This window comes from Biomphalaria glabrata, chromosome 13 (assembly GCF_947242115.1).
Source record: "Biomphalaria glabrata chromosome 13, xgBioGlab47.1, whole genome shotgun sequence".
Taxonomy (NCBI): Eukaryota; Metazoa; Mollusca; class Gastropoda; family Planorbidae; genus Biomphalaria; species Biomphalaria glabrata.
This window is the reverse complement of record NC_074723.1, coordinates 31,677,078-31,694,562: the sequence shown is the minus strand read 5'-3', so window position 1 is coordinate 31,694,562 and position 17,485 is coordinate 31,677,078. Positions and strand designations below refer to the sequence as shown.

Below are 17,485 nucleotides of genomic sequence, written 5' to 3'. Positions count from 1 at the left end.
AAAGCTGATATATGCATATGTATAATGGCCATACATATAAGTATAGCTGATATATTCTTCTTCTTCTTAAACTGTCAGGTAGAGTTGAGCCTTCGGCTCTTGGAACTATAGGCCAGCAAAAGTGAACAAGAGCTCCCTCTCACCGGCCTGAATGAGAACAGTGTACACTGTTCTGTCTGACAGGTGGGTCAGACTCGTGGCAAGAGACCGCATACAGTAATGGCCATCCATTAAAGCTGATATATTATGATATAGACCATTAGTGTGTGAGAGTGTGAGACATTGTGTGACTATGTGAGGACTCAAAGGAAGGGCAACTTTCCATTTGTAGAGAAAGTACACAATTAGTGTAAATAATTAGTTACCAATCAAAAAATTGTTTTTAAAATAGGTCTACTATCATGTCACCCCACATTACTGTAGAATTCAACAATAAAGGAATCCTTAGTAAACATTTAAATGAGAGAGATGGAATGTAACTGTTTAAGAAACGTTAATGAACCGCCCCCCATCCCTATTATCCCATTCTATGCAAACAATTTGGCTTCTAAATAAAGCTAAGAATTTAATGTTATAATATAAGAAAGAAAAATAGATTTTAACTAATATAGCTAAGTGTTGTTAATTGATACAAGAATAGATTTTAAGTTTGTTTTCTTAATGTAAAAATTAAAAACAAAAAGAAAACACATTTTATAAAAAAATTTTATTGAAGAGACATTTTTTCCAGTGACTTTGAAGCTGCAGAAGATATAAGGTCATCTGATATGATGGTTGAATTACTGTCCTGGCTTACTTCATGAGCTAAGTCCTCTGAACTTTTAGGTTTAGCCGATGATAGTTCAAGATCAGGGTCATTGCTGGCTTTTGACCTAGCCGAGTCAACATCGGCACTATTCGGGATTGGAAAGTCCAGCAATGGCTTTGACAGCCGGTCAGTTCGGCGAAGCTCGCAAGCGTCCTTGTACGGAGGGTTGATGGGTGACTGGGTGGGCTCTCTGTAGGTATACGTCTCACCTGGTTCCAGCTGAATGGAGATAAAAAAAACAACAACAGGCTAGTCAAAATTGTCACAGAAATAAACCAGTAACAGCGCAGAGACATCTTGGATTCTGCCAACAAAGCTTAGAGGGCTAAGCAAAACTAGCAAGTTTTAGTTAAACCTTCTTTGTATTTAGTCTGACCAATACCAACCAAAAAGATGTACCCCTGAGTAACCAAGTCTGCCTGTGCAAGATCTATAAGGGATGTATAGCTGAGCCACTTGGCCACCCATCAAATGGTCTTGAGATGAGTAGTGTTTGCTAAGAGCCTAAAGTCAGCACAGAAACATCAAAAATCCTCCCCCCCCCCACACACACACACTGAGGATGCTATAAGCATATACAAAAGCAATATATATATATATATATATATATACATATATATATATATATCAATAATGGCAATAACTTCGATTCTGAAGATTAAGGATCCCTGCAATGATTCACATGACTATGTAGACCCAACTGCGACCTGCATATTTTCCCACATCTCATGCAAAGCCATTGTCTGCTGGAGGTCTATTTAAAAGTTTTCTTTCCATCTTCTGTGCCTGTCTTCAATAATGGCTTTTTTTATATTCATATTTGATGTATACATATTAAATTATATTACATATATATCAAAATATTAACTCAAACTATAAACTAAAAATCATAAAAAATTTTGATTGGCTGTGGCTGTCGGAAAGTGACATTAATATGCCTGAGATGGTTACATGGTTGTCTGGTAAGTGCTTTCGACTGTTGTCTCTATGGTCAAGAGCATGAACCCTTCCTACTTCCATCCCTTGCTATCTAGCAAGAGCTTTGAACTACTAGGATGTAATAGTCCTCATTTTTGAAGCAATGTCTGACGCTTTTAAAAAAAAACAAATAAACAACTATGCTGTCAGTTCATAGCATCATAATGGTGCAAGTTCAAGGTCTAACCACTTAGATAATGTTGACTCTAGACAACTCAACTTCAACATTCAAAAACATAAGCTATAATCCGATTGACAAGCCCGTCAATATTTTACGCTCAAAAGTTCAACAAAATTTGCTGTATCCTAAAAAATTCAATTTTGTTGTGCATCATCTATCAATTTCTTTTTTAAATCAATCTAAACTGTAGAATAAATGGATGATAACCCACCAACCTCAAGAGGATATGTCATGTCTGAGTCAAAGCCACTCAGGTCACCACAGGCTAAAAATGGAATGATGACTCGATTCGGCCCTTCCAGATGGTTGTAATCCATCTCTAGAGAATAAAAAAAAAATTAAAGAAGAATACATTTTTAACAACCTAATTAGAATAGAAATAGGAAAAAATTTTGAGGCTACTGCATTTAAGAAAAGAAGAATGTATAAACTTTTAACTTATTCTTCAGAGAAAATGAGCACTATGTAGTCAACTAACAAGGAGAGCCTTTACAATAATTACAACACATCCTGGAGACTTTCTATCCCTGTTTTGTAGTGTGACATGCACCAGAAGCTAGATAATATATCTATGGGTGTAGTGTAACTGAGTTGTTTATTTTCTGCGTGTGTCCAGCGTGTAAGAAGGTCATGTGTAGTGTGTGTGTTTTCCCATAGAACTTAAACAATGTCATGTGAGACGAGTTTGTGTGTTTGTGCTTGTTAACTGCCTACTGTAATCTTGTTGAATAAAGCCATGATATTGGTATTATAGTAGTTATTTCATCACAATAGGATTGGCCAATGGTCCATTCTCCACCATCTTTAGATCTCTCAAAAAAAAGTTTAGGTTTTGCATTGTTAATCTTGGACACAGGAAGGTAGAAAATATTTGTAAAAACATTGTTTTCTTTTTTACATATAAATAACCAGTTTAGAAAAAAAAGGTAGAAAGCTACAACAATGCTCCAGTTAGGCACCATCCTTGGAGACGAGGTGGCTTAGCAGTAAAGCACTTGGCTTCCAATCCTGGGTCTGAATCCTGGTGAAGACTTGGATTTTTTAATTCTGGATCTTAGGGGGCCTCTGAGTCTAACCAGCTTTAATGGGTAGGCTACCTGACAATAGTTAAATTAAAGGCAGTTGATAGTTAAGCTGGCCACATGACACCCTACTCGTTAACCGTGGGCCACAGAAACAGATGACCTTTGCATCATCTGCACTATAGATCACAAGGTCTAAAATAGGGCTTTAGGCCCCATCCAGAAAGCTTTCCAAAAGTAAAAAAAATATTTGTTTAACCTGAGAAAGTTCTTTTGCATTGTAAATCTTGGATCCAGGAAGATAGAAAATATTTATAAGAACATAGTTTTCTTTACACATAACCAACTTAGAAAAAAAGAAGAAAGAATAATTAGGAAGTGGTAGTTCTGCGATGGAAAAAAAGCAAACGAATAGAAAACAAAGAGGAGGTATTATGCTACTGATATTACAGTACAACTTGTGAATAATCAAAGAACTATAAATTTATATATACTTACCATACTGACAATCCAACAAAGGGTTTGACATATTAGGAACATAGCCATCTGGTGGTGAATACTTCTGACATACAACAAATGCTTCTATATATAAACAAAAATACAACAAATCCTTCTATTAAAAAAAAATAGATTCACAATATATTTATAACTTTGATTGTGAAGTACAATAAGCGTTTCTCTTGAAGAAAACAACAAAACAGCTTCAAATCAACCCTAAAAAAAACACTAAAATTTTAGCTTTTCCTTTTAATTTAAAATTATAAACTGAAAACATTTTAAGACCATGACCTAGGTCTATTTATGTAACATATAACTTCCAATAATTTAACAGAATAAGCTCAAAATAGTATCAAATCAGAACTTTAAGGACTCAGTCTTATTTTTTTAGGCATATTTTTCCCTTCAGTCTGCCTGCAACAAGCAAATTAAAACCATATAAAAACAAATGCTCGTGGAATTCAGATTAGAAGCATGACACACAATCTTTAAAAAAAAAAAAAAAAGGGAATTTTTCAGAAGTCATATGACAACCATTTCTTAGCCTTTTGTTATTACTGACAGGAAAAATGAGCCCAACTGATGAATAAGAAATGTGATTTATATTCTAAGTCTACAAAAATAAATATTTTCCATTGAAAGTAAAAAAAGACCTGAATGATATGAAGCCTTCAGTGTTAAATTACAGTATCATCATGACAAAAGCTATTTAGATTCTTGTTTATATCAGCAAATATTTTAGACAAAACAAGTTGTCAAGTCATTACATTAGCGTTCACTTGTAAATTGATATTGCATGGAAAGAAAAAAAAAACCTAACTATTTTGATAGTTTAGTTATTAAATACATAAAGGGAAAAAAAAGACAGTCAATGATTTTTCTTTGGTTGTTGGCCTCTTTCAGTTATGGTAGAACTATTGTTCATCTCATAGTTATGCATAAGTCTGGACATCAGCTATGGAGGATGATGTGTCTCTAATGGAATGGCGATAGCTGAAACAGTTTGGGATCAGCTGTGTTGCAGGTTCTGCCAGAGTGTAGCACTGTGTGCTGCAAGCTTGCCTATGGGTCACTGGCTCCTGACTTCATTTGACTTTCCCATGTTGGGGTATAGCTGCAAGGCAGCAGAGGTTTGGATTTAGACTTTTCTTTCTCCTAGATGGGTAGTCAGCAAATGCTAATGAGCACTTCCAGCTCAAAGCTTACTGGTTTAGGTGTCAGTTACTCCCCTTGTCCCTTTTCCTGACAGTGCTAACACTTTCACCTAGGCGGACTAGCTATATAGGCTAATGCCCAGTGGGCAGGTACTCAAATGGGCTGGTAGGGCCACCAAAAGGACCATATGGATGCCACTATGTGTCGACTTGTAAAAGTTTTTATCATATTCTCTTGAAAAAAGGGGCCCTCTGAGCATGGTGTTTAAAAAAAAATAGTTTACAGGTTTTACAGTGTATTACTAATTTAATCTAACACATTTTCCGAAATAATGTAACAGCCTACATCCATAGACAAGTGCAACTAGTAAGGTTCATCCTTTTCAAGCCTACACACTTAGTGATTAAAAAGTAACATAAGGGCGATATTTCTTATAAAGATTTAGAGTTCACTGTATGAATGTGTACAGTCATCAATGCATTACCAAACTTAAAATAAGGACTTTGAGGACAGGTAGGCCTATAATTGGATGCCCGTCATATGATAAACAATTTAAGGGCAGGAATGCATGGGGCAATTTTCCCACCCAGTCCGTCCCTGGTTTCATTTGACCCAATATCTAAGCCACACATGATGGCCAGAAGTTGGACAGGTTATCAGAGACTATATTTCAGACATATGTCATTAAAAGGTAGTGGAGTGCTTATATCCATTACCGCTTCTGGTAATTACAATCATATGCAACTTTTTCTATGGTATATCATATAAATTTGAATAGCTCTAAGTCATGGTATTTTTTAGTAGAGGAGACTCCAAACAAGCCAGTATATAAAATTATAAACTACAAACAGTGTCCATCTACTTACCAATACTAGAGTTCCTGCTGCTACGGGGTTTGAAGACAGTTACAAAAGGAAAAAATATTTTGAGTTGGGAATAGAGTAAGGTCACATCTTTGCCTCGGAATATCTGCAATGTATTAAACAGGAAAAACCGTGGATGCTCGAAAATAAACTGAGAGACTTGTTTCAGATCTGCAAGTCAGCTGTATTAACACTAAAAACTTCTATCTTTCTATCTTCAATCTTGTTGGAGTCTTCTACTGTATGCAATCGAAACAGCTAATCAAATACCTAAACTGTCTTTTTATCTTGTTATAAAAATGGTTTAATTGTATATGCATAATATTAATGCTTAACCTTAAAAAAATAAGTATGTTCTTTAAGAAGACCAAAGTAACCATTGCATTTTACACAGACCATGATGAAGGCTAGAATGAAAAAGGATTTTTATAGCACATAAAGTTTTTTAGATCTAAAAATTTGAAAGACAGCCAAAAAAATCAGAGTCCTCTAAAAATAACAAATTTCTGAAAATTAGCACAAAAAAATCAGAGGGACCGCTAACAATAACAAATCTCAGAAATGTATACTTTCATCATGAATAAACTTGAAAATGTTGATAAATTCGAATCTCTCTTTTAAAAAGACTGATAAAAAACAACTTGAAATTGTGCATAGCGCATGACAGTTAACTTCAGAGAGGCTTGTAGTTGTACAGAGAGATGAGCCCTTAAAGTAAAACAAAATATATAGGGTGTGGTGGCAAAGCCATAAAGCTATCGGCTTCCGAACCAAGGATTTTCAATTTCAAATCACTGTGAAGATTGGAATTTTCAACTTTGGGAATTTTTACGAGTCAACCCAACTCCAATGGGTATCTGACAATAGTTGGGGAGAGTAAAAGCACTTGGTAGGAGTGCTGGCTACATAACACCCTAATTAAACTAATCCATAGATTACAAGGTATGAAAAGGAACCTAAGCATTTCGGACGAATGTTGTTAAAAATAGGAATCTAAAAAACAAGTCTTTTTTTTTTAGGCGCAACTTCTCTCACAGCTAACCCTTTATGTTAATGAAGTGGGAAGCGTGGTCGAGAGGCTAAGTACGCTTAAACTTGGCTACCTTTGAAGGGGGATCAAGGTTTGACAACATACTCGAGCAGAATTGTGATTGCTGAGCGCCTAAAGGCAGCACGGAAAACCTTCTCCCAGATACCCCCTCCCCATCCCCTACTGGTCCACAAATGAGATTGGACCATAGCGCTCTAAGCATAAAAGTAGCACTATATAAAAAAAGCCATAATAAAAAAGCTATCAAAGATTAAACCAACAACAGTTAAAAGATAGAAAAAGAAAAGGAAGAAAAAGAAATGTTAAGGTTACCTTAGCAACAAAAGTACCCCCTTTCTTCAACACGTGTGTGGTTATATTTAAAGCCTGTTGAGCATACATAAAACTATTTTTCACAATTAATGTAATGAAAAGTTTTCTTTATCAATAAAAAACAAAACAAAAAGTTAAAAGACTAAAACTGTATTTAACTTACAGCCAGTAAAAGTTGGGCTTGAATATATTCATCTATATCATGTAGGCCAGTAACTGAAAATGAGATGAGCTTTACAATTATTAAAGAATATACTTATCACTAACATAAGTTTCAATTTCACTTTTATTTTTAATATTTTGTAAACATATTTTGTTATCAATTTAATTAAAATACTTTGGTAATTGATATCCTGTCATTATAAAATATTTTTAAAACAAAATTTACTCAAAAGAGTCATTTTTCAGCTTGATATTTTTGTCCAAAGACATTGATACCGATACAGACTAGGAAGTGATGATACCTGCTGGGTTTTTTACATTAATTTTCTAAAGAACTCGATAAAGAATACATTTTCGACCATTGAAACCATTGTGGAAAAATCTGACATTAAATGGTAGTGATATATGAATCACAGAGGCGGCATACTTAGCTTCTGAACCAGGGGTCCTGGGTTCAAATCCTGGTGAAGACTGGGATTTTTAATTTAGGGATCTTTAGGGTGATTTGAGTCTACCCAGCTCTAATGGGCACCTGACATTAGTTAGGGAAAACTAAAAGCGGTTGGTTGTTGTGGTGGCCAAGTGACACTCTTGTTAGCCAAGTGCCACAGAAACAGATGACATCTACATCATCTGCCCTATAGAACGCAAGGTGAGAAATGGGAACTCACCCACTGAACAGGCTGTAAGTTTTCATCATGCTTTAACTATAATTAAAAAAACAGAAATGGAAAAGTGGTTTGAGTGCTGGGACAAGTCCCAAAAGGCCCGTGCGTCCTGACCGCACTTCCCCGTGGTGGAGGCTGTCCAGGCCTGGGCAAGCTATTATAGCACAGTGCAGGACAGGCCACTGTCCTGTTGGCTCATATTTCTCTTTTGATTCACAGTTCCCTGCTGCAGGGAAGAAGAGGAAGCAGTGCCTAATATTCTGTTTGACTGCCCCAGACTTGATCTCCATCTCGACAGGTCTGGGAAACCTAAAATTCTAGATCTGTATGGTGACATGTATGCACTACGCAAGACAGCAGGGTTTCTTCCAGGGCTTTTGCAAGAGAAGATTTGAGCCTCCCAAGCCCTCACTCAAATGGAGTTTGATGATGATGATGACTTTATATAAATCCTACAGATGGTCTTAAAAAAAAAAAAAGATTTAAATGTATTACCATCCGGTGCCCCATCACAAACGACAAGATCTGCCTCTTCACCATCAAAGTGCCCAATTATTGCCTGAGCTGTGGATTTCTAAAAAGAAATATTGCAGCAAGTAATTAAAATAAATTAGTTCTATAAAGGGCATCAGTTAATTTCTTTATGGTTTTTCCCAATGTAGTTAATAGAGCCAACAAAATAAAAAGTTAATTTCTTGAGTTGCCTGATTGCATTTCACTCATTTTCTATGCCATAAAAAGTACAGGGACTTATAATCACAACTTCAACATGTTCAACAAACAGCATTGAACTCTTGTCTTTTTTTTATTCTAATAATTCCTTATTTTATAATTATTTGTAATTCCTAACTAACTTTTGCCATAATTTTAAGAATAAAGACAAAAAAAAAAGCTGGCTTAGGTGACATCAGAAGATTTCCGAGATTTTCCTTAAAGACACCCTTCGACAAAATGTTTTTTTTAAAACAGCTTCTTTATATAACAAATTGCAAAAAGGGCAATTTAGAAAGAGTATATATTGTACCATCACTATCATCAACTGTCCCTTGATTTTTGTTGTAAAAAAAAAGTAAAGTTCCCCTTTCAGACCTTGTGGTCTATAGTGCAGATGATGTAAAGGTTATCTATTTCTGTGGCCCACGGTTAACGAGGTTGTCATGTGGCCAGCACAATGACCAACCCCTTTATTTTTCCCCAACTAATATCAGGTACCCACTAGAGCTGGATGGACACAGAGGTGCCCTAAAGATCCAGAAAGTACAAATCCCAGTCATCACCAGAATTCGAACCCGGTACCCAGGTTCAGACCAAGCGCTTGACCACTCAGCCACCGCACCTCCTAATTTTTGTTGTAGGGGTACTATAACATTGTATGTAACCAAATCCAATATCAGTTACATTTAAAGAAAAGCTAAATGTATAATGTATCTATTTTAGAATATTATCTGACTCTATGACACAAAACATCAATGTTAAAATGAACACTTCTGAAGCATGTTAGACCCTCTAATAAAATGTGATTTTATTTTGTATATTTGTTTTGGATTTATAAAAGGGAAACAATTACTAGAAAGAGATGTCAAACCTTTGTTATGTCCCCTTGAATCTGAATAATGCCTGGGATAGGTGCCATTGCTTGTAAATCTACAGCAACTATTTTAACATCGGATTCACTTCCTGCATCTCCCCTGAAACAAATAACTCAGACACTTCATTGCAGGATAAACAAAAATTTCATTCTATTATTACAACTTTTAAAAGATTTACCATAAGTATGAGGCATGGTGATTAAGTTCTTGAGCCTATGTTCTTGAGTTTGAATCCAGGTGGGGTTTGATTGCAGCCAGCTCTAAAGGATACTAAACAATTTGTTCCCCACCCAATTATATTTTTAAAGTGTACATTTTAAAGGGAAACTCAGATGGTTTTTCAAGTTTGAGTTATTGGCATTTTCATCCACACACCACACCCCATCCCAAAAAGTAAATAGATTGTGTGTCCAACTGATTCTAACAAACTGGTCAGTGTAAGGCTAGCCTAGAACTTAAGTAGGCTATGTGTGTTGGTCATGACAAGACAACCACATGATAGTGTTTAATGTATGTTGAGTGGTCAGGCGATAAAATACACACTGATGTGGTTATTCAAGCATGTAGATCTACTCTTAACACATATTTTATTCTTTGCTTACAAGATCTTGATGTAACAGCATTGACCTAGATCTATGAAGATTACTACACCCTAACCCAAACCTCTTGCAGGATGAAAGGGGATAGCAGCAGGCAGGGTTCAAACTTCCAACCATCAGTAAGACAGTCCTGAGTGCATACCACACAAGCAGGCAACCATTATATAAATAATCCTATGAGCAATTTGTTACCAATTTTACCAACCTCAATTTTTTGGCCAGTACCTGACTCCAACTTCCAGGAGCAGCACAGAGATCCACTGCTTTCTTGACACCTAAGAATAATAATTTTTTTTTTTTAATTTCTAAAGTCATTAATTGGTAAGATGATATCTAGTACTTATGTATATTTCTTCTACTTCTTCTAGCCAGCTTTTTTGCTGCTGAGCTGTGAGCTCTTTTGCAAACTGTGCCAAGGAAAAATAGTGTGCTGTTCTCTTCAGTTGTTCAGCACTGGCGTATAGAGTGTTGCTCATGTTGAGCTGTAGTGGTAGCAGGGTCTGCCTAAGGTGGATTAGGAGGATGGGGCATCCAAAGAGGATATGGTTTACGGTTTCATAAGGGTGGGCTAAGTCTCTACAAAGTGGTAGATGTGTGGGATTGATTTTGTTAAGATGGTAATTTAACAGAAGTGAGTGCCCTGTTCTTAGTTGAAAAATTGTGGATTGCTCTTTGCATGGGAGGAAGTTAATACTGTCCAGTTTGTTTGGCATGGCCATTTCTTTGTACATGGCTCTGCCTGTGTTTCCTTATGCCTATTGGTTGAGCCACTCCTCTTAGTGATTGTTGACTAACATTGACCTTAGGGTGAGGTAGTTAACTGGTCTATATGTATATTTAAGTATATTAATTTAATTCACGTTAATTAATTAAATTAATAAAATTAATTCACATTTATACTTTGAATTCCTTTTGTTTGGGAATTTAATAGGACAAAGTTTTCTTAGATTTTATAATGCAGATGACCCCAAACTGTATTTTCACTTGCCGTTCCTTTCTATACATCAGCTTTGCAGAGAGGATAAGATTTAAGCTTGAAACCCCTATATATAGGTTCGGAAGTCAAGCGCTTTTACCAATCATAGATATACAAATGGAACTAGAATGCTATAGGGGGCATTGAATGGAGGCAACTGAATTTGTAGATGTGTGTTTGACCTTGCAATGGACCTCATTCACCAATCATAAACAAACAACATTTAGCCACGTGGTGCTCTATCTCTTCTATATAATTTACGATCTCATGTTTAATTCATGATGGTTGTCAGGTGACAGTTTTTTCCGTTGTTTTATCAATAAGATCACGTGACTAAATGTTGTTTGTTTACGATTTGTGAATGAGGTCCATTGGTAGTGTTGAAAGGTGATACTGAGAATCAGAAACAACAACAAAATTGAGTTGGTCAGAAACAATATGAAAAGCTTTGATAGTATATATCAACTATTTATTAGAACTCAATGTAACTTTCTATTAAACAAAATAATTTGTACAAAAAAAAGTTTTGTTTGATTTACCTTCAAATATATTAAAATCATCATTTATTTGCAATAATTTATAAGCACTTCTTGCACGCCAGCCTTCTTCTTTAGCACGTCGATAATAGACATCTCTTTTATCTTTAGAGGATCTCCCCATATTGATATTCAATCAAAGACTAAATTCTGAAAAAGTAGAAAACTGTAAAATGGTATCAGACGCAAGACGAACAAGAACATTTACTTGACAATAAAATTTTGACAATACTGACTTGTACAGTAACACCAAAGTAAGATTATTTTTAAATTCAATGGACAATTTCGGGAACATTTTAATAATAATAATTTTTATTTTCAGCGAGGAAATCTGTCTTACAATTTATGCATTCGAAAAATACATTATAATTATAGAAGTAAAATATATATGTTCACAGTAATTTCACTCAAACGTAACATGTGGAATGTTAACAACAGATACACATCAGATCAATTTCTACTCCATGATTTTATTACCTGGAGAACGAAAGGGAGTCTTTTTCTCTGTTGGTTTTTGTAAACAAATGGAGTTTGCTTTCTACCACTGACTAGCAGCATAAAACAATGAAACAAATTGTCATGTGATAACCATTGTTGATTAAAATTAGCTCATAATTTATATAGAAGAGATAGGGAAACATGGTTCAATGTTGTTTATTCATGATTGGTGAATGACAAAATGAGAAGATGTATAATAGACTTTAGGGGGTAGAAGATGGTAAAAAAAAGTCAGATTATTCGCAGACGATTGGATAATATTTAGAACAATAAAAACATCACAAGATACAGAGAATTAGAGGAATTACAGAAATGGGAATCAAATTGGAGCATGTCTTTCCACCCAGAAAAATGTCAGTTATTAAGAGTAACAAAAAAACTAAAACAAATTAATTCCACTTATCGTATTCATGGTAAACCAGTAACACAGACTAAAAACGCAAAATACCTAGGCCTAGGTGTTATAAAAAATGAAAAACTGTCATGGAATCCCCATATTGATGAAGCTATCAAAAATCAAACAAAGCATTAGGGTTTATTAAAAGAAATTTCTATAAATCAAATAAGAACATAAAGCTAAAATGTTATGTAACCTTGGTTAGGTCAATAATAGAATAAAATGCATCCTCTGTTTGGGACCCCTCAACTCAAGAAAACATTAAGAAACTGGAACAGACACAAAATAGAGCAGTGAGATTCATAACAAACGAATTTTCACATTTGACTAGAGTAACACCTTTGGTAAAATCACTAAATTTAGGAAGCCTTCAGGACAGACGACTCAAAAGTAAAGTAGCAATTTAACATAAAACACTGAACCATAATCTTCAAATACAAAAAACAAAATTTAATATAAAATACTCAGAAAGACACAAAGATAAAGGCACATTTCTCATCCCATATGCGAGGACTAATTTGTACAAATATCCCTTCTTCCCTAGTGCTATAAGAGCATGGAATGGATTGCCTGAGCTAGCCAGGAAAATCAGTGACTTGGCAGAATTTAAGTTATTGGTTAATATGCATGACTGAATGCATGATGCTTAGGACGTAATCATCTTCTTTTAAGTAATGTCTGTATTATATAAGATAATTCTCAACTATCCTGTATTCCAAGACATCAGAAAAGGAACAGATTGAGAGAGAAAAAGGGAGTTGGCAAAGCTTTCGGTGCCTAAGTTAAATTCATTATTATTCTTTGGACACCTCCTTTTTAAATTTTCTTTAACAGCAAACAGTGCAATGTGATTTGAATATTTTTCTAAAGAAGATTGGAAGCTTATTTTGATATGCCCATCAGCCTGTGATCAAACGGGCTCATAATCTAGCCCTCATCCCTTATATGGGTGTGAGTTGCAGGGGGAGGTTAAAACAACAGCTTTACATACATGGTTACAGAGAATCTAAAAAAACTGCCATCTGCTTTGGAAAAAACTAAACAAAAATACTGGAACTTGTCTAAAATTGGGCATGCGCAGTCCCGAAACGTCAATTTTTGCCCCAAACATATTAAAAACAATAAAAGCAACGCCTTCAGCAAAGGAGACTTTGATGTGGTGTCCCAAAAAAAAAAAAAAAAAAAAAAAAAAATAAGAGCTTACTCTATACTCTATCAACTCCGCCATATGCCGGTCCCAAGCCCGGGTGAGAAAGGAGGAGGGTTTGGCGTGGGGCTAGCGACCTCACCCTGTAAAACCACTATTGCTACAGAAACGGCAAACTCGACACATAATGAAAACTATACATGCGGCGAGGGCGGCCAAACCCTGATGACGGTGTTGGATCAAAGCCAACTGGAAGTCCAATACCTGATACATGGCAAGCCTTTCAACGCAAGGAAACCGACTCTTATAGGCACGTGGAATGTAAGAACGCTGAATCAATGCGGTAAACTGGCCCAACTTTTAAGAGAGTTTGACTCTTACCGGCTGGACATCCTTGGGATCTGCGAGATGCGGTGGACATCAAGTGGACAAATAATCAATGATGGCAAGACAATAATATATTCAGGACATGACAAGGAGCACATTGGTGGTGTAGGAATCATCATGTCTAAAATAGCAGCTTCAGCGCTAATTGCTTGGAAGCCGGTCAGTGACCGCATCATTACAGCTCGACTCCAAACAAAGCAAATTAAAGTCACTACCATCCAAGCTTATGCTCCTACAGAGGATGCAGAAGATACCATCAAAGATCATTTCTATAATCAACTACAAACCACTCTTGATGAAACACCTACTCACGACCTAATTCTACTGATGGGAGACTTTAACGCCAAAATCAATCCCAACCGAACTGGCTTTGAATATGTAATGGGACCATATGGCTCTGCAGAAAACATCAGTGATAATGGCGAGCGCTTGATTTCTCTCTGCGCATCCAACAGCCTTTCAATTGGAAACACATATTTTAAGCACAAACAAATACACAAAAAAACATGGCGATCACCAAATGGAGAAACCTTCAACGAGATAGATTACATTTGCATCTCCAAACGATGGAGGTCATCTCTGTTAGACGTGCGGACCCGCAGAGGAGCTGATATCGGCTCAGACCACTACCTTGTCAGTGGCAAATGTAAGCTCCGATTGAAGCGCCAACCAAAACAAACCACACGACCCCGCCCATTTAATGTAGAGAAGCTTAAAGACGGCAATACTGCAGCACAGTTCCAATTGAAACTAACGAACCGCTTTGAGGCTCTTGCAGATATATTGACCCTTGAAGAAGAGTGGGCCAACTTCAAAGATACCACTATTGGGTGCGCGGAAGAAGTTATCGGAAGGAGGCGAGGCTCATACAAGGAACGGTGGATACAAGACAGAACATGGAAATTGATAGATGAGAGGAAAGAGGCCAAACGTAGACGAGATCAGAAAAATGAAACACAGGATCGCAGCCTAGCGGAAGAAGCCTATAGGGAAGCAGATCTGAAAGTAAAGAGAAGCTGTCGGCAAGATAAACGGGACTGGATTGAGCAGAAGGGACAAGAGGCACAAGCAGCTGCAAGCAGAAATGACACAAAAACCCTCCATCGTATTGTCCGAGATCTCACTGGAGCAAAGAGTGGACATGGGGCACCAATAAAAGACAAGCAAGGCAAAACTTTGTTAACCAAAGAAGAACAGGATGCAAGATGGGTAGAGCACTTTAAAGAGACCCTTAACCAACTGTCGCCAGACCTAACTTACATATTCAAGGACCCCTCTCCAGACAATGATCTCAAGGTCAAGACAGACCCAATAACTGCTGAGGAGGTTACCATGGCCATAGCAGTGCTAAAGAATAACAAAGCACCAGGACTAGACATGATATCAGCAGAAATACTAAAATATGGGGGACAGTGCATTGTTAACAGAATGACTGATCTCTTAAATCTCTGTTGGCGAACTTCAAAAGTCCCAGAAGACTGGCAAAAGGGAGTGATTGTAAAGCTTCCAAAAAAGGGCAACTTGGCAGATTGCAACAACTGGAGGGGCATTACTCTCCTCTCTGTCCCAGGCAAAGTTTTCAGCACTGTTTTGTTGAGACGGCTTCAACAGTCTGTAGATGAAAGGCTCAGAGAAGAACAAGCAGGCTTCCGAAGAGGCAGATCATGTACAGAACAGATTTTCGTTTTACGAAATATCATAGAACAAAGTCTTGAGTACCAACAACGGCTAATGATCAGTTTTGTGGACTTCAAAAAAGCGTTTGATAGTGTCCACCGAGAATCACTATGGAAAATAGTTAGAGAATACGGTATCCCAGAAAAATTCGTCCAGATCCTACGACGCCTTTACAGTCAGTCTAGTTGCTGCATTAAAACAGAAGAGGGAACAACAGAGTTTTTTACAATCGAGACAGGTGTGAGACAGGGGTGCATCTTATCTCCCTTCCTTTTCCTCCTAGCCATCGACTACATAATGAGGAGAGCAATGAACCAGACTGCCTTTGGTATTCCATGGCATGAACAACTCCGATTGATGGACTTGGACTTTGCTGATGATGTTGCACTACTCGGGGCTACAAATAAATGCATTCAAGAAATGACGGAGAGCCTAGACAGAGAGGCACCCAAAATTGGCCTCCGCATAAACTTGGATAAGACTAAAATTATGCGAGTGGGATATAAGGCAAAGGGTGTCCCCATCAGACTTGGCGAGTCAAAGCTTGAAGAGCTGGACAAGTTCACGTACCTTGGCAGCATCATAACAAATGATGGAGATGCTTACCATGATGTAGCATGTCGAATAGGAAAGGCAGGGAGCATTTTCCAAAGGCTGCAGCCTATTTGGACTAGCCAAGCCATTGGACTCGAGACAAAAATACACCTTCTCAACACAATCGTCATTCCAACTGCTACATATGCATGTGAGACGTGGAAGTCATCTGTCAAAATTGAGAAAAGACTAAATGTGGCTCAACAGAGATGGCTGAGACGGATTTTGGGAGTCAGTTACACAGACCGGATCTCAAACAAGGAAATCCTATGCCGAACTGGGAGTCGAACACTTAGTGAGGTTGTGACTGAGCGTCGCATGAGGTTTGCGGGACATGTTCTACGTCAAAATGAATTACGCACACCAAGAGTTGCGATAACCTGGAAGCCAAAACGAGGAAAGCGCAAACAGGGACGTCCTCGTATTACCTGGCGACACACCTTCATGGAGGACCTCAGAACAGTGGACACCAGATGGGAGGAGGCTCCAGACATTGCCAGTGACAGATCATTATGGAGACAGCTTGCCGCCCAATGCGCCGAACGGCGCGGGAGGACCTAAGTCTAAGTAAGTCTAAGTCTAAGTCTATACTCTATCAGACTCTATCTAGCTTCTAGACCTAGTCTAGGACTCTAAATCTAGAATCTATAGTATCTAGATATCTAGATTTTATTCTAGTACTCTTCTCTAGTAGATAAGAAAGACAGAGTTTACACTTAGACAGACTTAGATCTAGATCTAGATACAATCAACTTAGACACTTAGACTTGACTTAGACTAATATTATAATGACTTAAATTAATACTTAATTGAACTTACTTTAATTCTTACACTGTACTTAAATTTAATAACTTAATAAATAAGTCACTTAAGTCTAAAACTTAAAGTACTTAACTCAATAACTGACTTACTTAGGTCTTAATTAACACTAACAGTTGACTAACAGACTTAGTTAACAGTTACACACTTGACAGTTGACTGTCTTAACTATAACTTCTTAAGTTACAGTTAACTTACGACTTACATTTTTACAGTTACACTGTATTACCTGTAATTGACTGTATCATCTGAGTGTATGAGTCACTGAAACACTCACTTCACTGACTGAGTTCTTCTGGGTTAAACTTAGCTAACTTATACTTAGAGTCAGTTAGAATCTAGAAAAATGTAGACTATGAATAACTATGATTTAATAAAAATTAGTAATACTATTACTACTATTAGATTTCTAGATCTAGTAGAGTATGGTGTACTCATGTAGTCAAGATGTAGATCTAGATTTCTATTGTTATTACTTACAGTGTTACACACTGTACACAACCTTGTTATGTAGTCTAGCATTAAAAAATATAAGGTTTATCTAATTGTCTAAACATTGCAGAGATTT

The 17,485-nt window shown here is 36.8% G+C and overlaps 1 protein-coding gene across 4 annotated transcripts; it reads right to left on the bottom strand.

The window, feature by feature from the left end:
- Positions 1-689: 689 nt before the first annotated feature.
- On the bottom strand, positions 690-17,422 carry LOC106071193 (putative tRNA (cytidine(32)/guanosine(34)-2'-O)-methyltransferase). 4 transcript variants are annotated; one of them, XM_056008027.1, is made up of 11 exons: positions 17,398-17,422; positions 11,402-11,548; positions 10,092-10,161; positions 9,284-9,386; positions 8,194-8,272; positions 7,032-7,084; positions 6,869-6,922; positions 5,509-5,611; positions 3,488-3,571; positions 2,183-2,286; positions 690-1,027 (listed from the first exon to the last, which is right to left on the bottom strand). In XM_056008027.1, the coding sequence occupies exons 2-11, from the start codon at positions 11,520-11,522 to the stop codon at positions 707-709; spliced, it is 1,092 nt and encodes a 363-aa protein (XP_055864002.1). In that variant the 5' UTR covers positions 11,523-11,548; positions 17,398-17,422; the 3' UTR covers positions 690-706. The 4 variants fall into 4 exon arrangements, with proteins under 4 accessions (XP_055864002.1, XP_055863999.1, XP_055864000.1 ...); XM_056008024.1 differs by lacking the exon at positions 17,398-17,422 and adding an exon at positions 17,147-17,377; XM_056008025.1 differs by lacking the exon at positions 17,398-17,422 and adding an exon at positions 17,195-17,377.
- Positions 17,423-17,485: the final 63 nt, after the last annotated feature.